The sequence below is a fragment of the Oculina patagonica genome, chromosome 9, assembly GCF_052425735.1.
Source record: "Oculina patagonica isolate OP01 chromosome 9, crgOcupat, whole genome shotgun sequence".
NCBI classification, from domain to species: domain Eukaryota; kingdom Metazoa; phylum Cnidaria; class Anthozoa; order Scleractinia; family Oculinidae; genus Oculina; species Oculina patagonica.
Window position 1 is genome coordinate 6,717,701 of NC_135766.1, and position 22,212 is coordinate 6,739,912.

General features: G+C 39.2%; 2 protein-coding genes across 2 annotated transcripts in view; both read left to right on the top strand.

Annotated features, from left to right (window-relative positions):
• The first annotated feature begins 6,028 nt into the window (after positions 1-6,028).
• On the top strand, positions 6,029-11,589 carry LOC144664865 (epoxide hydrolase 1-like). Its single transcript, XM_078526067.1, has 4 exons — positions 6,029-7,382; positions 9,085-9,254; positions 9,694-9,946; positions 10,425-11,589. The coding sequence occupies exons 1-4, from the start codon at positions 6,646-6,648 to the stop codon at positions 10,645-10,647; spliced, it is 1,383 nt and encodes a 460-aa protein (XP_078382193.1). The 5' UTR covers positions 6,029-6,645; the 3' UTR covers positions 10,648-11,589.
• A 3,264-nt stretch (positions 11,590-14,853) lies between these two features.
• Positions 14,854-22,212, top strand: part of LOC144666777 (solute carrier family 25 member 16-like) — a 31,158-nt gene continuing 23,799 nt past the window's right edge. Inside the window, exons 1-2 of the mRNA XM_078528166.1 lie at positions 14,854-15,205; positions 15,517-15,609. Coding sequence (XP_078384292.1) covers positions 15,160-15,205; positions 15,517-15,609 — 139 coding nt within the window. The 5' untranslated portion in view covers positions 14,854-15,159. The remainder of the gene's footprint in view (positions 15,206-15,516; positions 15,610-22,212) is intronic.

Genomic DNA, 22,212 nt, shown 5'->3' on the forward strand with positions numbered 1-22,212 from the left:
GGGTCAACTGTGTGATGATGTTTCCATTTTTTTCTTCAATCCCCACTGATAAAGAACTGTTGTTGGTGTTATGTTGGTGTTATCACATGTCAAGCCTTTAACAAGGTATGAAAGAACACAAGGATTTAAATTATTCTGGTGCTCAATTTTTGCGTAACTAAAATTAATGTTACTCAAATTCCTGATGGATTCTGTCTTAAACTGTTACGAGCTTAGTATTTCCAAATTATTGCATGTCAATGTAAGGCAAGACAAGACATGCCTTGGTTCTTATGTAATTCTCTTAAAAACACATAAGAGACATAAGATATTGACTATAATTTTGTCTGTGCTATGGCAATTCACAGTGGGGTGGTCTTGATGTGTCTTTAACTTGTAGACTGGACTGGACTAGTAAAACGCGGACTAGTAAAACGCGGACTTGTAAAACGCCTCTAGACACTTCGAATTCCTTGGCCACAATCATCTTACGGCTCTCTTCAATACATAATGTCTCAAAAAAACAGTAACCTCAGAAAGAAGTCAGAAGCAAATAAGGTCGAAAGACCGAATTTGAACATATAACGGCAAATCTTCTAATGTCACGAACGTAGGAGTCGTGTAGGCCCGTCACCTTTATTTACCACATACTGCCCCCAAATTAAAACAGTACCCTCAGAAAGAAGTCAGAAGCAAATAAGGTCGAAAGACCGAATTTAAACATTTAACGGCAAATATTCTAATGTCACGAACGTAGGAGTCGTGTAGGCCCGTCACCTTTATTTACGATTGACTGTTGATTTCTGGACGGGCCCCGTTCTACCTCGTGCGAGCAATACAAACGACTGCACTCAACAGACGTCAAGTAGTGGAAAGAAAGAAACATATGCACACAACTCATAGCATCAATCCCGTTGTTTTAGTAGGGGTTTGCAGAACGAACATGTGCTATACTGCAAAAACATCTCCACGCTAAAACAGACCATAGAGTGCTCAAAAAAGCTAGAAATATGCCGTCGAAGAAACACACAAGAGCTTCAAACACAAATTGTTTCGCTCGCTAAACCGTTTAGTTTTATCCGATTTACAAGCGCTTGTTTTACAAGTCCGCGTTCTACAAGTCCGTGCTTAACAAGCCCTCGTTTTACAAGTCCGCGTTTTACAAGTCCGCGTTTTACTAGTCCTCGTTTTACAAGTCCGCGTTTTACTAGTCCGCGTTTTACTAGTCCGCCTTTTACAAGTCCGCGTTTTACCTGAGTCCGCGTTTTACTAGTCCGCGTTTTACAAGTCCGCGTTTTACTAGTCCGCGTTATACTAGTCCGCGTTTTACAAGTCCGCGTTTTACTAGTCCGCGTTTTACTAGTCCAGTCCAGTCCTCGAAATACAGTATGCCAAAACTCCCCGCCCTCTAAAGATAAGTCCTTGACGGTTCTTGTCGTTTTTCGGTGCCTATTCATCTTCGGCATCTTTCTCATCCACCTCTCGTTCTGTCCTGTGTCTGTCATCACACGAAAGAAAAGCTGATTCTCAAAAAATCTGCCACAAAAGGAAATTGACAAAAACAATATGAAAACCATATATCGAAAGTTTCTTATTCTAAAATTTTATCATACGTCTTAATTCAGAGCTACAAAGAAGTTCCTCCTTTTGAGTTATTGATACTGTTCTTACAGTACCCTCTTTCCACTAGCGAAATTTTACAAAATTCCTTCGCGGCGAAAAGGTAGCGCGAATCCAGAACAGACTCCAATCGAGAGTGGGTTAATTCTAGATCACTATTAATTAACTATTACAACATTCATTTTTAAAATAGTTTCCCAAGCCGACTAAGCTAACTAAACGTCGAGTGTATCTTTCAGTAAACAAAACATGCCGTTTATGACGCCGGAAATCCAGCTCACGCACACTATACCCCGTGACTCACGCAAACCTCCGACTTACGTGCTACTACAGTCATTCCTTTCTAAACATTTTTTTTTGACCACCACCGTACCTTTCTACCCAAAAAACTCATGAAACCGCCCGGTTTTAACCTGTTTTCACCTTTCAAAAATTAGAGCGTTCGAAACTAAATAAGATCCGTAATCACAAACAACATACAGCCGTTTACCAGCACTCTTTAAAACTCCTGAAACCCTTCAAAATCAGGCAAAATAAATCTTTGAAATAACCTTTATCAATGTTTCTTATTTTTTATTCAGTTCTATAAAATGCCTTTCATACACTACTGTCAAACAAAAATTTTAATTTCCTCAAAGTTTCAAGACAAAAGAATAACAAATATTTCGTGCGCAATGTAATTTGATTAAGCCAATATTATCACGTCTAAAAATACTTCAAGCAATTCAGTGAAAACCCGTTTTTTTTTCGTATCAACGAAAACCACTTTCGAATAATCAATACATGAAAACAACAATAAGATCAAAAGGAAGAAAGGAACCTTTCTAATTATTTGAAGACTTTCAAAGCCGTGATATTATGCATCCAATCCGCGATAAAATTTAATTACAACAAAATCCAAGTTCTCATTTTGAATTCCATTTTTTTCAGTTGATACCTTTATCCAACTTGTGAAAAATTCCATTCAAGTTCCTATTAATACTGTACATTCCCAATGTTTTGCTCAGGTCTTCAGAAGCGTCTTACTAACCAAATCTAAAATAATTCCAAAACATGCTGTACAAACATTCTACTCTTTGTGACAAACGACTTGACGACCAATTGTTCAGAAATGAAAATCGACACAGTTCTTGCTAAATAAAAAAAAAGTTTTACGGCGGAGTCAGGCTCAAAAAATATACCGCAAGATCACACCCCCATTCATAGTCAGAAACCAGCAAACCATCTAGTTTGCTAAAAAAAAACACTGCGTGACATCAATGACGTTACCTTTTTCATTTACAAAAATAACTTTAACTTGTCAAAGTAAGTGCAATTTCACAATGGTGAATATCAGTACAGTATGGGGCCCAGTTCTCGGCCGGGTCCAGTTCTCGGCCACTTTGTGTTTAACGCGTTTTTTCACACTCCAGTTGAATCAAAAGAAAAAGGTATTTCCTTCAAACGATAGACTGATTCATGTGCTTTAAGTATCTTGAGTTTGATCGTTCAATTCGATATAGAAAGCTCACACGTCGAGTTTACGCGGAGGTAGGTGAATTTGCATTCCCGAAAAAGTTGTTTGTTTACGGCTCCAAATTCATGGATGTAGTTAAATTCGTATTTTATCCAAAAGCCCCCACCATACGAGCTAATTTTTGGCATGTGAAACGTAGAATAATTCAGCTTTCTGCTTTAGTTAACTTTTCGTTGAACCGTTGTATTTTTTGGTCTTAATTTACTTCGAAATTTTTTCTTGCGACGTTTGCGTATTTGCCAGTTCTCGGCCACCCTGCTCGCTATCACAGCTTAGCGCTTGGTTTTTAATATAATTTCATCTGCTGCTGCCAGAATGAAAGAAATAAATGTTTTAAAAATAAAGTTCAATCTTATCTCTAAGTTTTGAGCTGACTCTTGTCTTGTCTATTATTTCTACAACACCTAAATCTTTCAAGACCTTTTCACTGCAAAATAAACCATCTAAATGCACGGGTCACACAATGCGGTTTTGCCAGAACCTGCACATAGGCAACTAGGCGCGTTAAAATCCTTCTTTTCTAAAGTAAAACAAAGCATCATAAAAATAATTTGGGATCGATATAGTATAAATAGGTTTACAGAGTGATTTTATGACTGTGAAAATTAATTGAGCATTTTTTTACAGATAATTACGCACAAGCTTTTTAGTGGCCGAGAACTGGGCCAAGGTGGCCGAGAACTGGGCCCACAAATGGAGCTTTTATTTTTATTATTGCTCGGGCAAATTAATTTTTGACCGGTCGATAGCTTTACACCAAAAAGCTGAATAATGTAGCTAGCTCTGGGAGAAATTTCAAGTTCCTGCGGTTCTTCTGAGGTAAGAAATACAAGTTTAAGTCAAAAGTGGCCGAGAACTGGGCCCCATACTGTACTTTGCCCCGTAAGCTTTTTTCTCTGTCCTTCCGCCGAAGCAAAAAAACACAACCTGATTACACATTAACCCAAAAGTCGACCAAGTGTGCCTGCAACGATTTCCTGTCAAAACTAAAATGAAAACCATTGCGGTATGCGTCACCCGTAGCGGTTTTGTAGCAACCCCAAGCTATCCCCGTCTTTTTGGCCGCGCCAGGAGACTACGCTCTAGGACGACCAAAGGGTAAACTATAAATCGGCCACGCCCGATTAATAAGCAGAATTTATTCATTTCGAATTGTTTTTTATTTACTCCACTCATACTCCATCGTCGGTATCTCGAAGAGATCTTTGTTTTTGTTTTAGAAATCAAAGAAACACGGGTATTTTTCAGAGCCCTACGTCACTTTTGATTAAACATTATGCACATATGTTGTCGATGTCACTCGTTGCACTTCGTGTATACGCTTTAAGTAAATTCATAATACGACAAAGCCGTCAGGATCAGTTTGCCGTCTGATATATTCCCTCTTCGATCCTGGATCGGTAAATTTATAGTAAATGCAAAATATGTTGGACCGACGCGGGATCATATCATTAGAGACAAAACAGGGCCGTAGCCCGACTTTTGACTGAGACGAGGCAGTTGCGAGTGTCAAAGGCACGAGCAGAGAGCGGGGTATGGAAAGAAAATTTTGAAATCTGAGAAGCTCTGAGACACTATATTTAGCAGGTATTTCTTCACAAAAATCAATCAGGTACAATTGGGAGTTATTTTCCGTCCTGAACGTATTGTTTTATTTAATTTGGGTTTAAATCAAGACGAGGCAAGTGCCTCGTCTTGCCTCTTGCTGGTTACGGCCCTGCAAAAACTAATAACTGCAAAAATATTTTCTACCGGAAAGCCGTTTATCCACCGCTTAACTTGGGTTTTATGCGAATATTTTGTATTTTTGCGGTGTTTTGTAATTTTTGGGTGATTTTGAGGAATGTTTGGGAGGAGATAGTTTTTATCAAAGGATTGGTAAGTTAAGAGAAATAAGAAAAATTGGAGATTTAATGTGATTTTAAAATTAGAATTTGAAGTTAAAAATTGGTAGACGGACACAAGTAATTCCCCCTGACAACCTGGAGTGCTCTGGTGAGGGAGTCAACTGTATGGTGGTGTTTTTTTCTTTCTTCAGCCCCTTCTCTAAACTTCCTAAAATTCCATTTGAATTACTCTAAGGTTACTATTTTACTAATTTTAGAGATTTTTTCTTAGCAAGATTTAGCGACTATTACTGAATTTAGCGATATCCCGAAAATTAAAAAAAAAAATATATATGGCTAAGATGGAAATAAATGTCACTTAAAATTGAACGGACATTATCATTATCAGAAAGAAAAAAGTGAATTGCAAGTGTTAGAAAGAGGGTCATCGTCAGAGAAATCAGTCATATTCTCCACGATGCCAGCGATCCCAGCTCTCTCCCAGCCCTTCTTAGTTGTTGCCCTACCTTCTGACGTTGTCATATACAGTCAACTCTCTCTTAACAGACACCTCCATAAGACGGACACCTCGTGTTGGTCCCTGCCGTTTTTCACTCATTTTACTGTAATCAAACTCCCTATAAGACGGACACCTCTTTAAGACGGACAACGGAGACTTGGGAATTATTTTTTATCAAGTTTTATTAGTGGGAATACATCCAAACTTCGTATCGACCTAAAGTAAAGTTAGTCAGCGTCATAAGGATACGTGTATACTAAGCTTACTAACCAAAAACAATCACTCTTTGACGGATTATTTCTCTGCTTACGTGTATGGGCACTAAAGAGGTCGTTTTCTACTTACAGTATTACAGTTGGTAGAAGCTCTCGACCTTTAACAACGAAATACGGTCCTTTATTTATTTTTTTGCAGTTTACAAAGGTTTGTTGCATTGTGCATAGATAAAGCTTTAATGTCACAGAATCAGACCTCTACAAGGCGGACACCTCTTTAAGACGGACAGTTGCGGCCGGTCCCGAAGGTGTCCGTCTTAGAGAGAGTTGACTGTAGTTGCAGTGGGCCACTATATTTAATTAATTAAAAATATAACACAAACAGCGGTGATAAACATTATGAAAAATCGCATTTTTATAAACTTGACGTTTCGTATGCTAAGCTACATACATTTTCAAAAGTATGACCGTTAAAATTTTGGCAACTATTTATATATTGTTATGAAAGAGGTCTGGAACCGAGACTGAGACAATTGATCTTCAGCAGTAATTTAATATTTACATTAGGTTAATAAAGTAACAACCTCTCACTGCCGACATTGGTATTTAAAGAAGGTTGTAGTTCATGAATGTATAAGGTCTCTTTAATCTTGCAGTGGAGGACTGGAGGTCAGTGGTTAATTAAATTTTGTATTCCCTGGCAGGTGGGGGTATTAAATTTGACGGGAGAAATTTTTTAGTGAGTTCTAAATTAAGCGATTTTGGCCCAAATCGCTAAAATTAGTAGCCGCTAACAATAGTAACCAAGGTATTAATATTGGACCACGCCCAGTTCCCTGGAAACCGAGAGTGATCTGGGTCGAGCTGTAGTTCCTTGCACCCGCCAGCACAGAGTGTTTGCACAGTTTGCACTGTGCACAGTTTACTTCTCTTTTTGTCGCAGTGGTTTTTTAACCTGATCGTTTTGAAATGGGTTGCAAGACGTTTTGTGCGGTGTTTATTGTGATTGTCAGTGTTTCAGTGGCAGTTATTCCCATTCTTGTGAGTCGATACCTGTTTCCGGTGGGCGAGCCCCCGCTACTGGAGCTCAAGCAATGGTGGGGCAAAGGACTAGAAACTGATCACGAACACGACACCGCTATAAAAGAATTCTCCATCAGTTTGTCAGATGAAGTTCTGACTGATCTCAAGGAAAGATTATCTAAGACTAACTTCTTTGAAAACCTGGAAGGAATTGATTGGGAATACGGTACCAACCCGGACTACGTGAAAAACCTTGTGGAATACTGGAGGAGCAAATATGACTGGCGACGACACGAGAAAATGCTAAACACCTACAAACATTACAAGACCAAAATAAGTGGACTAGATGTTCACTTTCTGCATTATAAGCCTGAATTGAAGGAAGGGCAGCGGTTGGTTCCTATAATGTTGGTTCATGGGTGGCCAGGGTCGTTTTACGAATTCTACAAGGTAATCCCAAAGCTGATAGCCGCATCAACAGATGATTATGCATTTTCGGTCATCTGCCCATCGATTCCAGGCTATGGTTTATCAGAAGCACCTCATAAGCCAGGCTTTGAGCCATTTGCAGCTGGACGCATTTTTTGCACGTTGATGGAGCGCCTTGGATACGAGTCTTATTACATTCAGGGTGGTGACTGGGGCAGCGCAATTACAAGTGCAATGGCACTCATGGCTCCAAGGTGAGAGAGAATGAATACTGTGATAAGCCGAGTGTCTCCCACACTGTCTTGTAATGTATGATTGGAGTCAATTGTTACCATGATACATGGGGTCCAACTTCTATTTTAGGTTGACCTAACCTCAGTGGGTACTCCCCAAAAACTATGTCTATAGTGGGGTGTGTAGTATGTCGTACCTTATTAAGATCCAGAATATGCAATTTCAGACTTGACTCAAAATTGGAGACCCTATCTCAGACCAATTCTACTCATGAAGTCAGTGCTTTTTGATTCCTGCAAATCTTGTTGGGGGGCACTCCCTTATTAGGGCTTAATGGGGACGTGTGGCCCGATAGCGTAGGGTTTTCAGGCTTTTCTGTCTTAAGCGGGGTATATATTTCACCCCTTTTTGTCTTAAATGGGGTATCTTTGCATGGACCAATGTCAAACAGGATATCCTTTATATGCCTGCAGAGGTGTAACAAGCCAAATTTTCACAAATTGTTCCGTATTGCTGACTTAACGTTGATTTCAGCATTTATACTTGGCTTAATTCACGATCACAACAAAGCCAGTGAGGTACTTGTTTATGTCTTAGAAGGGGTATCAAAAATTGGGCTTCTGTCTTAAACAGGGTAGGAAAATCAGAGGTTCGTGTCTTTAACGGGGTCAGGGTTTAGAAGGCCGGCCCGCACCTCCCTACCTGAAATTATGTTGAGTACCCCCCCCCCCCCGGGATGTCGTAATGAGCCTTTTTTGTCTTTTCCTTTAGTAACAGCCCTGTAGTTCAGGTTCTGCCCCCTTAAAAACATCAAAATGTTTATTACTCATTAAAAGCTTATTTGCATACCTCTTACTATTACTATTATTATACACATTGTAAAGACTATCTGCCTTCTTATTGGCTAAGAGCCTTTTAAGTTAATTCTACAGATTATTGACTAAATAAAATCTGCTAGCAGATTTATTTAGTCAATAATCTGTAGGTTGCACAGGCAATACATGATTCCAGGAGCAATGTGGGAGGCATCTTAGAACAAAGTAAATTCATGGCTTGTGATTAGCTTCTTCAACCAAGCAAAAACTTGAAAAACTGCTGAAGCAAAAAGATTCAGAAATCAAAAGAAGGCTGACAAAAATTGAATGAGACTTACAAAACAATGTAAAACAGTTATACATAGTAGATTCGGCTTCGCCTGATAACACTTACCTTTGTTGACCTTCATTATTCTGGATATCACACAAACTTCATCCAATAATTATTCATTATTTCTTGTCCTTACATGCAGTGTAAGGTAAAAAAATCTAGCAACAGAAGTAGATTTCAGTGGAACAGTTATAAATTATAACTTTGCCTCTTACTTTTTATCACCTCGCCATTTTGTCATTTTGGCTGTCTTAAACATGCCCACTTTTGTAAACAAACCAGTTGAAATTATGGCATAAAATAAATCATTTAATTTTCCTGCCAAAAAGGTATTTGTAAAAATATAATTGAAGTTTTAAACTGAGATTGCATAGCCTAACTCATTTACTGCTATTTTGCTCAAAACCCATGCTGATGGCTATCAGCAGCATTGGGGAAGCATGTCACACAAGTCATACAAATATAAATGGTTGCATGATTCACTGCTAGCATAATTTAGCAGAAAGCTGTTTCTTTTGGGGTCTTTGCTAGGCTTCTGTCACAGTTGCTTGTTTCGTCTTTGATGTCTTTTTGCAGTCATGTCCGAGGACTTCATCTTAACATGGTCACCACAACGTTCTTCAATGAACCACTGTCATATATTCAGGCAAAACTCTTTTTCTCAGAAAAGGAGCAAAAGAAGATTTTCCCAGTAACAAATGTGCTGATTAAAATGCTTCGTGAGGGAGGCTATTTTCACATACAAGGTACATAATAATAACAACAAGAAACTTCAAGTAGTTTATAACTGTGCAGTTAATGTTTGACCACATCTTTCAGTTCTTTGGCTAGAAAGGCACAGCGCCACACAGTGAAAAAATCTTTAGAATATATAGCAGTCTGCACTCGAGAAACACACAAGTGGTGTTCGCATGAGTCACAAAGTGTGCATGAGATGAATTTCCTTCATCAAATGATCTTGCCTGGCTGGATAAATTCCTGCACACAAGCATGGGACCAAAAAAATTACTGAGTTCCCGACGGGAATCGAACCCATAGGCTTCCAGATACTGGTTGGGCGCTCTAACCAACTGAGCTACGAGAGACTCGTGGTGAGCTGGGCCATTTACGAGGTTGTTATGTGACATGCGTCACATAATTTAACTAATAATGCAGATATATGATGTTAACCTAATTTGTTTTCAGCTACTCGGCCTCACTCTGTTGCCTTGGCAACCAATGATTCCCCTGCTGGTCTGGCTGCATACATAGTGGAAAAGTTTGCAATGTGGAGTGGCTGCAGTTTGACCAGTGATACTGCAATATGTTTGGAATCCTGCTTTACAAAGGATGAACTGTTAACCAATGTGATGATCTACTGGGTAACGCATTCAATTGCTTCTTCAATGAGGCTTTATTATGAAACTATGCACAACCATGAACATCGTTCTGCATCAAGGTGAATATTTAATTCTTCTCTGACTAGTGAAATAACCTTAGTTTTAATTTCAACAACTGCAATTGCCTCTATTTGTAAGACATGAACAAATTTTAAGCCCTTTTTGTAATTCACATGACCTCAAATATGAATTTATGATGATATAGCCAAACCTCCTGTAACTGACCACCCAAAATGTCAAGCCAATGTGGCTGCTTATGGAAAAGGTTGCTTTAAGAGGTCAGATGGGCCCCAGGGAAGGGGGAGGGCTAAATGTTGAGTCATAGCCTTGAACTTGAGAAGCTTAATCCCTTTGCACAATGCATCCAGGAATAAAAAATGCTTAATTCAAAAACTTTTCTTACTAATAATTCAAAGATATTTCAGTGCATCCAGTGAAATTTTCAAGTCAATCCTTAACATTTTCATCATAGTTAAAAGTACCTGTTGGGTCAACAAATTTGTTTAGACCTACTGATGTCTTCTTTTATATTAATAGGATTCCTATCACAGTTCCTGTCGGACTGGCTGACTTTCCACATGAACTTTTTCCCATCCCAGAACCTTGGGTTCACAAGAGATTCCTTGATGTTGTTCAGTATACAGAAATGCCTCGTGGTGGGCACTTTGCTGCATTTGAAGAACCAGAGTTATTTGCTAATGATGTCATTCAGTTTGTTGAGAAGGTAGAGAAGCGCAAGATAAAAAAGCAAAAGAACTAAAGGAAGATGTGTAAAAGCGATGTTCCACATCTACATTCAACAAGAAAATAGGCTTCAGCCTGAAGTGAGTTTTATTACCAGTGGCTACATCAGATCTCTTCGGGAGAGTTAATTAGCAGTGAACATTCTTTCTTCCTTCAAAACATTGAAAACAATTCCTAGCTTGTCTTTATGGACAGTATAGACCCAATGCAAACATGGCTGCCGTTAAATTTTGGTTCCCAGAAGAATCATTTGTCAACAAAATTAAACCACTTTAACTTAAAGATCAAGTCAAAGTAAATCAATGAATGAAGCTTCAAGGCTATAGTTTAATCTAATGGGAAGTTACAGAGACATTTATACGGCCAAGAACATGAAAACGAGGCTAGGCAGGCCAGGGTCGCTTTTTCCATACAAATCTCTTAAAATTGAATGAGTCACAAATCTGCACTCTTTCAACCAAAAATGCTGAAACTTCTCAGTTTAACATATTATTCCAGATGTTTTTTTAAGTGTCACCATCAGCATGTTCAGAAACTTGATCAAACAAAAGAAATGAATTACAACCAATTTGCATAAGGTCTTAATGCAGCAAGCTCAATTTTAAGGTCCAAACAGAAAAGACAGAGGACTGGCATTCTCTTTTTTATGTTATATCTCTATGTAAACTCAATCAATCAATCAATCAATTTATTAATGTCATGGCGGGGGATGAGGTTGCTCATGTAAAAAGTGCAAACTGAAAAACTTGTAGAAACTTTACTGGGCCCAAATAAACTTGAAGAATATTGGATGAAAATTATAAATTCTGATTGGCTGATTTTGCTTATTGGTTCTCTCACGTTGTTCTGCTGTGTAATAATTTAGTACAATGTTCTACTATGTAATAATTTAGTACAATCTTCTGCTGTGTAATAATTTAGTACAGTGTTCTGTTGTGTAATTAAATTTAGTACAATGTTTTGCTGTGTTATAAATATTTAGTACAATGCTCTGCTGTGTAATAATTTAGTACAAATTATGTTCTGCTGCGTAATGCAGTATAATGTTCTGTTGTGGTATCCATCTCAAGGTTGCAGCATGTGTTTAAACCTTTAGCAGGTTTTGTTGATACCTGAGCTAATAAAGGTTGAGGTAAGGGACTGGTTATTATTTAACAGGGGAAGAAGGACAACTTCATTTGGGGGAGGGTCCCAAATTTTTTAGCAGCATTAACCCTATTCAGATTGGGCTTTTTTGGATCTTTCTTTTGATATTTGTCACATTAGATGATGACGTCACAATTACATCATGATATCAAAACAGCCGCCATCTTGGATTTTAAAATTTTTCCAAAACGTCAGAAAATCATGCAAAATTACTGAAAAGTACTTAAAATCCATAAAACAGTGCAATAAAACTCTAATCAAAGATCTCTTCGAGATATCGACTTTTTTGCATGAAGTTAGTGAAGAATTCAAACGTATTTCAGTTCAAGCATTTTTTTTTTTATTTTCGCGGAGGAAATGCTGTATTTGTCAGTCGCGACGGCTGGGTGCTTTGCGACTCATATACTCTGGCTTGGTTAAAAATATTAAACTTTGACGTTTGTCTTTAATCGAAATAGTTGTTTCCTTTCGAGTTAGAAAGATTTCTACTCGACTTAATGTAGGCTTCCCGATAAAGGTTTATACGCACGACAGAGTTACCTTTTGTCTCGTCACGCAATCGTCATTGCATTCTGCACTATCCTTTGAGACTGAGTTCAAAACAGAACAGAGTAGTAATTTTAATTTTAGTAATGACATGTTGCTACAGCTTTTAAAACAGTTTCATCTGCCTAGTGGTTACGCTGTGCATACGTACTTATCCACAAAAAAAAAAAAAACAACCGGTTAGTAACGAACTGACAAATCACGCTACCTCCGGAAATAATTGTGGATTCGTGTAAAACACGGGGCTGGGTTCCCGAGTTCCGTGGAAAACGCGGGGTCCCTGGGGGATACTCGGGTATGTTTTTGGTGGGTATGTGCCGCCCGGGCCTTTAGGAACCCATCTTAGAAAGAATTTGCATTCAAATAATACCCTGTTCTAAAAAATGGTCAATTTTTAATATGTACCCTGTTCTATCTTTGTCTGTCGTATACATTCAAGTACGTCAGTTCTGCGTCAACGCAAAACAATCAGCTACGTTTTTGATACAATTTCAAACAAACGATGGCTGCTGACAAGTTGACAACTCGAAACTTTCGTTCTTTTGAAATTTACCCTGTTCTTAGACTACGAGCAGTCCCTATTTTTTCGCGGAGTCCGTCGAGCTTGAAGAAATTTTTTTCGCAGAGTCCGTCGAGTGCGGTCATTTATTTTTTCGCTTCAAGCTCGACGGACTCTGCGAAAAAATAGAGACTGCTCGTAGTCTACCCTGTTCTAGAAGCGTCTCTAAAATGGACACCCCGTTTCAGATCAGGTATCCCAAAATCACGACCCTGCACATTGCTGTAAAGGTAATTTAGGAGAGTACTCCCTGGGCTGTACAAAGGCTAGTTTCGACGTTTCGTTAACAATATACCAATTTTTATTTCTATTCATTGTTTGTGCTACAGACGTACAGAGATGATGGTTCTTGTTACAGCTTGTGCAGAATCCTTCAACAGGACGGAGACAATAAGTGACGTGAGCAAAGACACGCCCCAGTCTCAATATGTGCTCGCCTTGACCGAAAGAGTGTGGAGATAAAATGAACACTGCAATGTTTTCTGCTTGCAGTTATCAGCCTTTGAAACCCTTCTAACTTTCTCACTGATTTACAGGGCCTAACTGTTTCGAAAACCACTTAATATATAATACGGTACCTTATAAACGTATCAAGGCTCAGTTGGTAGAGCAACGCACCGGAATTGCGGAGGTTCAAATCCCGTTGTAGCCTTGAAATTTTTTTCAAGCTAAAAATGCAATTGCTGAAATTGCTTACACACTGCGAGGATCATTTCATTCATTTCAATACATTATATTTTGAAACTTTTGAATGCAGGGAAGCACACAACGTACGCATTCTTGTTCCGGATCTTTTTTGTAGAAATGCTCACTTTTGAAAAGAACTGAGTATAGTTTTTAGTTGATCAAAATCAGGTATTTTCATTTCCGTCACTTTATCTCTGTGAGGAATGCTTTGTTTAAAGCCAAAACGGCCAGGCTGCAACCAAAAGCAATGGTACATGTGCACAATATAACACGATACAGTTCTGGACACTAAACACTTGTAATTGATTACCCAATACTTGCTAAAACGGAAATGTCAAACGGTATTTTCTAAGAATGTTCATAAGAATATTTTCAGCATTCGCCCAGCCTCGAATAAGCGCACCCCCCTCCCAATTTTCCCTCTACTACTATAAGAGACTACCAATTTTAAATCGGACAGTCAAAATTCTGCTTTGATACATCTTCACGTTTTGTTATTTCTTTTTTCTTTTTGCAAAATAAACTTACTACTTACTGAAAATGGTGAAACTTTAATGAGCGCCCAGCCTCGAAAAAGCGCCCACTCTCAAGGTCCAAAATACGGTACCTTGGAAACTTGACGCGGGATAGGAATTCGATTTATTGTATGCCCAGGGGTGGGGTGGGGGTGTTACTCTGATAATAAAGATACTGGTATGGCGCTGGTTTGAATTAAAACCCTAAAGGAGCTTCGTTCATTTGCTGAATTCTGTTTTTTGTTGAAAACATGAAACTCGCACTGAATTGCAATTGAGAACGTGCCAGCAACTTCATGTATGCCGTGCCCGAAACACTTTGTATGGGGTCTTGTAAAGATGAAAACAAGGACCTTTGTTCGTAGCATTTTGTAATCTTTTGCTGAAAATTTTTGATTTTAAAACAGAGGAGATAAAAGAAATGTTGTTTGTTATCGATACATCAGTTTCCGATGGTTTTCGTAATTATAAGTAAACATGTTCGTCGTCCACATGTGATCGCATGAAAGTCCGCAAGTCCGGGGGGAGGGACGTTAATGCGTACAAGTGGCAGACGAAGGGACAATTTTACCTTAGAAACTCGACATATTTTTAAATATTATCCGTTTGTTTCTCAACCTTTCTACTTCTCTGAACACTATTTATTTTAGTTGCTAGTAAGTCAGGATTTTAGGATATGGTAAACTGTGGTATTGGATGAACGTGACAATATTTTATGGGACGTGATATTTTGGAACACATCCCCCCTGACCTTTCACGTGTCCACCACAATGTTGGTTCGTGCGTGATGTTTTGCCGTGCTGAGCCGCATGTTCAGCGCAACGGGAAAACAGTATTGTGTTGTTGTTTATTGGAGAAGCAGTTTCAAGAAAACGGCGATTCGGCTCGGACAGAAAAGCATTCAGATAAATTCTTCGCAGTTTTCTTCTGCTTGAATAACTGAAGCTGTTCAGTTCAGTTGTGCCAAGATGTGAACTGATTTCTGTTGTCTTTACTTTCGTGAAGACAGTGAAAAATTATCGACGAAAGCTTCAAGTTTGGTCCCGAGTCACGTTTTGTGTAATTTTCGTCAAAAATGGAGGCAAAAGCTGACCATGTACTTCTAACATTTGTAGCTGGAGGTTTGTTTTAGTTGTGAACTTTTCAGCTTATCACTTTTTACAGTTTTTTAAGTAAGCTTATTTATCTTAATTGATCCCAAACTGAAATTTTATAAACTGGTAAACTCTAGTATGCACTTTGGGTCTTGCGACGTTTAAACTCACCGAATATCTCATCTTAAACATTCAGAAACTCTGAATGGTTTCACATTTTGATTCCATATAAATTTTCAGCTCGACGGCTAGGTGAAGAAGTGGAGAGACTGTAATCGTAGGTTCAATATAAGGTTGCATGGACGCAGCCCAAAATGCTTGGACTGTTGTTTTTACAGGCATTTCAACATGCTGTGCCAAGACATCTACAGCTCCCTTGGAAAGACTGAAGATACTTTTTCAGGCTCAAAACCACCACTACAAGGACATGGGTAAGGACAATTTCTAATCTCCGTTTACAGATCTGCGTCCCCATGACCAGGGGTCAGGAAACGCAGTCAGGCTCTGTGCGATTCAAAAAACCAGAACCAGGAATTCTTGGTTCCCATCTGATTGGGGTGATCCTATTTGGCATAATGGCGGAAATTTACATTGGACTCCACCCTAGTTTGCTTGCGGTTAGCTTTTATTTGTTGGTTACGGTAAAGTATAAGCCAGTATTGCCCTAAAAAAGCTTATCACAAGCAAACCAGGGTGAAGGTAACCGCATTTGCTGTAATTTTATCAACTCATTTCTAACGTGTGCTCATAGAATAGGCCATCCCAATAAAATGTTCCGTTTCCCATTGCCCGGTTTCTTGGCAAGTTTTTTTTTTTTTTTTGGCGCTGGATTTTCAATTAACTTTGATTGCACCCCTTTTGAGCTTAGTAGTTGTGACAGCACAAATTGGGAAAGTAAATATCAGCGATGATAGTGAGAAAGAAGTTCGAAACTGTGTAAAAACAGGGAAAGCAACGGCCATGCCATATGTCTCCAGACATAAAAGTGCGCTGCAGAGTTTGCTCGGGACAATTTTAAACAATTTCCTCTACAGCATCAATCGGAGTTTTGGTAGTTTCATTTGGAAAATAAATGCACGTAAGCCCAGCAAAGGAAGACTTTCTAAACTGCACAACGTACCAGATATAGCGAGGATGACAACATTTCTTCACTTTACACAATAAAATGTCAGTCGAGTGAAAAACAGTAAAATTTTATTTTGTTCACTCGTGAAGCTATATACTTTATATGTTGAATAGAGCGTTAGCTAGCATTGACGTTTCGATTTAAAAATTTGAGTAGTTCCACATGCTGTACAAATGAATGTCATTTGTCATGCAAGTTTGCAAGAATCGATTTCAATCTCTGTGAAAGCAGCACTTGATGCGACGGCCATTTGTTCAGTTGGACAAACTGTGTGGGGAAATTTGATTCTAGGAGAAAATAAAACTTTATACACCGAATGCAAATATGGCGGACCACTCGGTTGTTGCCTGGGACGAACTGCATGAAAGCGAGGCTAGTCAGGCTTCGGTGTTGTGTTTTGACAATGCTTTCGTACAGAAGTCTTGTTTATTCATCGATCTGGTGTGTTTCTTTTCGCTGCTGCTACGAGTTGCTGTGTTTCTGAATGCCACGAGAAGTGATAGAAGTGTTCACTGTTTGCCTCTAAGGGAAAAAGTGGATCAATGCAATTTGTTGAGACGAAACAAAGGAGTTCGCGATCGCCGCGGGAACTACCGGTATTGAGGTTTGTTCGCTACATTTCAGGTTCGAAGATCTTAGAAAATTTCGTTTAAATGATGAGCTTATGTGGTGTCTGGTGGTGTTCCAGCACGAGTTACATGGCCAGGACCTTTCCCAAGGTAAAGGAAAGCTCCTCTTCCAAGACATCCTCTGTCTCAAAAGAAGATGTTCATGTCCGGCTTTGTTCGCGTACGATCCACTCGCACGGAATCGCCCGATCAAATACTAACCAAATGAATGAAATTCAACTGCCCCGATAGTTAAAGCTAGTGAAAACATTGAGCCAAATTAGAACGACTTGGAGCTTAATGTGATCGCTTACACATTTTTCTAAGATCATCTAACCTGAAACATAGCGAACAAATTAACAGTTCCCGCGGCGATTGTGAACTCCTTTGTGCTCCTTTCTTTTGTCTCAGCGAATTGCATTGATCCAATTTTTCCCTAAGAGGCAAACAGTGAACAATTCTCTCACTGTTTGTGGCATTCAGAAACACAGCAACTCATGGGAGTAGCGAAAAGAAACACACCAGATCGACGAATAAGCAATACTTCTGTACGAAAGCATTGTCAAAACAAAACACCGAAGCCTGAGTAGCCTCGCTTTTATGCAGCTCGTCCCAGGCACCAACCGAGTGATCCGCCATATTTGCATTCGGTGTATCGCCGGCTGTTTTGGTGTTTTTTCAGACAAATTGCGAACAGGAAAATCGGTGATGTTTTCAACACTAACATACTTTATTTATTTATTTTTATCTAAATTTATTTCTTTTCGAAAAAATTCCTTCACAAGCTTGTGGGGTTGTTGGTCTTGGATGATGAGGAGTGCATGGCGTATTTGAAATTTTCAAACTTAGCCGCTGATCGGCTCTCTTGAGCACCTCAACTTTGCTTTTAAAACAGTTTAAAATTGCTCGCTCACTTGTACAGCGGAGAAGCTTCGATTTTTCCTAGAAAAGTCCCGACCACCATTGTTGGTTACATGCAAATGACCCACAAGTTCAGAAGGTCACGCTAGTGGGCTGTGATTGGCGGATTTCGATCCGTCTTGCTCTTTAGCACGTCGAAAGATGGATGAAGTTTATAGAACAGTTCCACTTGCTAGTTAGTAATGAAAACATCACCGATTTTCCTGTTTGGAATGTGTTCTGTTTGCTGCATTGTTACAATTGAAGGCGTGAGCGCAAGAAACGCACTTTGTGTTTTGGCCAAATTGAAAATTGTCGCAAACAACTCCAAATTTCGCACGCAAGTTCGTTTACGTGTGCTTAACATTGATCTGTATTAAAATTCGCTGAATCTAGCTTCGTTTTTTAGAAATTACGTATGCAAAGAACAAAGGCGTTTTGGAAAGCTTATGTACTCCACAGTCAGCCAGCAGCATGAGTTTTTCGACACATCGCGTGTGAATCTTTCCTTCTAGCGTTATTTAACTGTCCGGGGAGGTTAGAAAACGTTTCAGAGCCATGCTTTTAGTTCCTAGCCACCATTTTGAGGATTCGCTTTAAGAAAAGGACTGGATAACACATTGTGACGCGATGTCACCTGATAGGTGTCACGTGAGAGGAAAGAGAAAAAAAATGGCCGTTTGTTCCTGAAAATCATTTGAAGCCTTTGGTTAGTTTTAGCGTAAGTGCGGCTGCCAGGTGGTTGAAGGACATCATTAAGTCTGAATACCCGTAAGTTTACAGCATCGCTCGAAGAACTGAGTGATGTTTCTGCCTTTGTTTTGTACAACAGCGCTGTTTAGCGCTTCGGAAAAAACGTTGCAAACAAGGTAGTTTTGAGCCTGGCCGCATAGAAGGCCTAAAACAAGAGGTTTCTTGCCGGGAACTTTGTCTACGCGAGTTTTACAGGGTCCGCTTGGGTTCTGCCGCGACAAAGTTGCCGAGAAGTGACCTGGTTTTAGACTTTAAAAAATTCTTTATAGGTTTGGCAGGGGACCTCCCCTCGCCAAAAATTTTTCTGTGCCTCATTAAATATTCATCAATCAATCCATCGATTCGTGCGAACGAAAACCTCATAAGTTTATCTTGTTTTTCGCGGGATTTTGTAGATGTGTGATGATGTAAGGAGTGGAGATAGAAGTGAGAGCAAGCCGGCGGCACTCAACTGAAAGCAAAACTAGTATAATGTGACAACACGAGCAAACGTATTCAATCAACAATCAGTCTTTATTTCACTTTCACCTCGGCAAATTCCCGGGGGGGGGGGGGGGGTACTCCCATATGTGGCCTACAGTAAAAACCCGCGTATAAGAACCTAGGTTTTTTCAAGTTAGCCTAAACAGGTTCTTATATAAATGGTATTTAGTGTAAAATTAGGCTTACTGGGTTCTTAATTAGGTTCTTAATTTTTGTTCAAGAAATAAAGTAGAATTTGTAAATGATCTCCTCTTTAATGTCCAATATAATAACAGTATTCTTGAAGGCTTCGATAAGCAAAATACTATTTTAATCTGATTCCGTTAAAATCAAAACTATACTGTAACCTTCACTATAATTGCCAATAAATCTTGTAACTATGCTGTAACTATAATGTGTACAGACTGTGTTATAAATATATTTTTGAGAAGATTTTTTAATTCTATATTTTTGAGAAGATTATTTTTTCTTTTTTGAAAATAAGAACCTGTTTTAGAATTTTAGCCTAAAATGGTTCTTATGTGAAGGGTGCTTAAAAATGAAATTTTAGCCTAACAGGTTCTTAAATGTTAGGTTCTTATACGCGGGTTTTTACTGTATGTGCCGCCCGATAGGGTATGGTTTTTGAGGTTCTCGGTCCTTAAATAGGGTATCATTTTTGCTCCTTTTGGCAATGTGTTCACGTCACGGAACGTTTCTTCTACCCTTGAATAGGGTGTCATTTTTCGTTTTGGGCCTTAAAAAGGGCATCAATTTTAACTTTCTTTATCCTTAAATAGAGTCAGGGTTTAAGAACCTTGGCGGCACACCCCTATCCGAAATTTATTGGAGTACCCCCCCCCCCCAGTGGTCGGTATAAAACGCAGACCATGCAGACTGCAGACCGTGCAGACCGTGCAGACCGTGCAGACTGAGTAATTTTTTTTTCTTCTTTTTTTACATTGTGTTTCACAAAACTTTTCACGAACGGTTTCCGAAGTTCGTTTGAAATTCGCGAAGTTCGCTACGAACTTTAGGGGGAATTTCATTAAGTAGTTGTCAATCAAATTACGAACTTCGAAACGAAATTGTGAATTTCACGTGCAGCAAAGTTGAAAGGTTGAGGAGTTCGCAAGTTGAGAAGAAGTTCGTCCAGTTTGTTTAATTTGGTGAAATGAATCCGTTCCCAGTACAGCAAAAAGCAATCCCAAGTCTAGTAAGGCAGGACATCAACGGACTAAAAAGCAAGGCTGCCCTGAAAATGGTTTGTGAATGTTACAACTGAGTTTTCCCAATGTCACCCGACACCCGACTAAAAATAGATTACAAGTTCTGCCGTGTGCAGTTTCAAAGGAAAAAATTTCAACAGATGAACCGGTTTACATATAAAAATACTGTTTGTGTGTGCCGTAAAAATCTTCTAAAGAGAAAAAAACGTTTTCCTTCTTGAATACACATCATTCAGTTTGGAAAATCTGCGGAAAATCAGAACTTTTCAATTCCGTGTTGTTATTATACTTCTGTGTTTACACAACACGCAAGTCGCGCCATCTGTCTGTTCGTGATAAACTCTGTTCCTCTGAAATAATTTATATTTGCAAAAAAAATAAGCTTTGGTTAAAATTTTTTTTACTAATAAACAACACTTGCTTTGGAACAATTGAAATATGTATTTATTTACGAATTACTTATATTTTATTATTAAGGACAGTGTAAAAAATGTTGGGGGATTTCTCAAGAAAACCCTGTATTCCCAAAGCATAACTACCAACCGAAGCATTTGTTTACGTTATAAAATTGAACTAGAAACCTGAACTTAACAAATAAACTGCTATATCCGACCAGTTCGTTTTACCTATAACTTACAGTGTTCCAATGTTTACAGTGTAAAGCGCTCTCTGACAGTAGAAGAAAACTCAACAAGCTGGAAGCTAAATAAAATAATCCTTGACCTTGAAGCCAACTTTAGATGATTTCCTGCCTTCCTGGACTTGAAATTGCCTTTCCTTGTACCGTGAACGGATTCATTTCACCAAATTAAACCGAAACTGGACGAACTTCTTCTCAACTTGCGAACTCCTCAACCTTTCAACTTCGCTGCACGTGAAATTCACAATTTCGTTTCGAAGTTCGTAATTTGATTGACAACTACTTAATGAAATTCCCCCTAAAGTTCGTAGCGAACTTCGCGAATTTCAAACGAACTTCGGAAACCGTTCGTGAAAAGTTTTGTGAAACACAATGTAAAAAAAGAAGAAAAAAAAATTACTCAGTCTGCAAGGTCTGCACGGTCTGCACCGTCTGCACGGTCTGCAGTCTGCATGGTCTGCGTTTTATACCGACCGCCCCCCCCAGGGGCAAATTAACAGAGTAAAATAGTCTTGCCCGAAACAACAAAAACTAGCTAACCGCAAGCAGACTGCAGAAAAAGCTAGCTGCAAGCAAACTGGTGTGAAAGCTTACTGCATTAAAAGCGCGATCTATAAAAGGTTGAGGCTGACTCTGATTCTAAACTTAACTTGAAACGGCTTAACTTCCTAATCCCTTGGGGTTAGTGTTTAACCTTTTTTTTTGCGTTAGGGCTAGGCTTTTGCGTTAGGGCTAAGTCTGTAACCCTAATCTGAAACTCTAACCCCGACCCTACGGCCTTGGGGTTGCCTTTTGTGTTAGGGCTAGGACTGTAACCCTAAAAATTTAGCTGACTTCATCGTCTTGAGAAACAAAAGGTTTCCTTTGTTTATCGTTTGTAAAAGAAAAGTCAAAAGACGCCGCGCAAGCAAAAACCTTGTCTTTTTGCATGTGTTATTTTTCGAAAACGAAGGAAAGACCAGCAAAATAAAAAATACAGGGCAGTGTTGAGCACACGTAAACAAACTTGCGTGCGAAATTTGGAGTTGTTTGTGACAATTTTCAATTTGGCCAAAACACAAAGTGCGTTTCTTGCGCTCACACCTTCAATTGTGAGTAAACACTGAAACAGCCGGCGATAAAGTTTTACCCGTGTAAAAAAGACACCGGGATCCCGGCGGGATCCCGGCGGGGATCCCGCCACGAACCGGGATCCCGTCAAGATCCCGCCGAGATCCCGCCAAGATGACGATATCCCGCCGGGATCCCGACCGGGAAAAAATTCCCGGCACGTCGGGATCCCGCCAAGAATCTTGCCGAGACCGGGATCCCGCCAA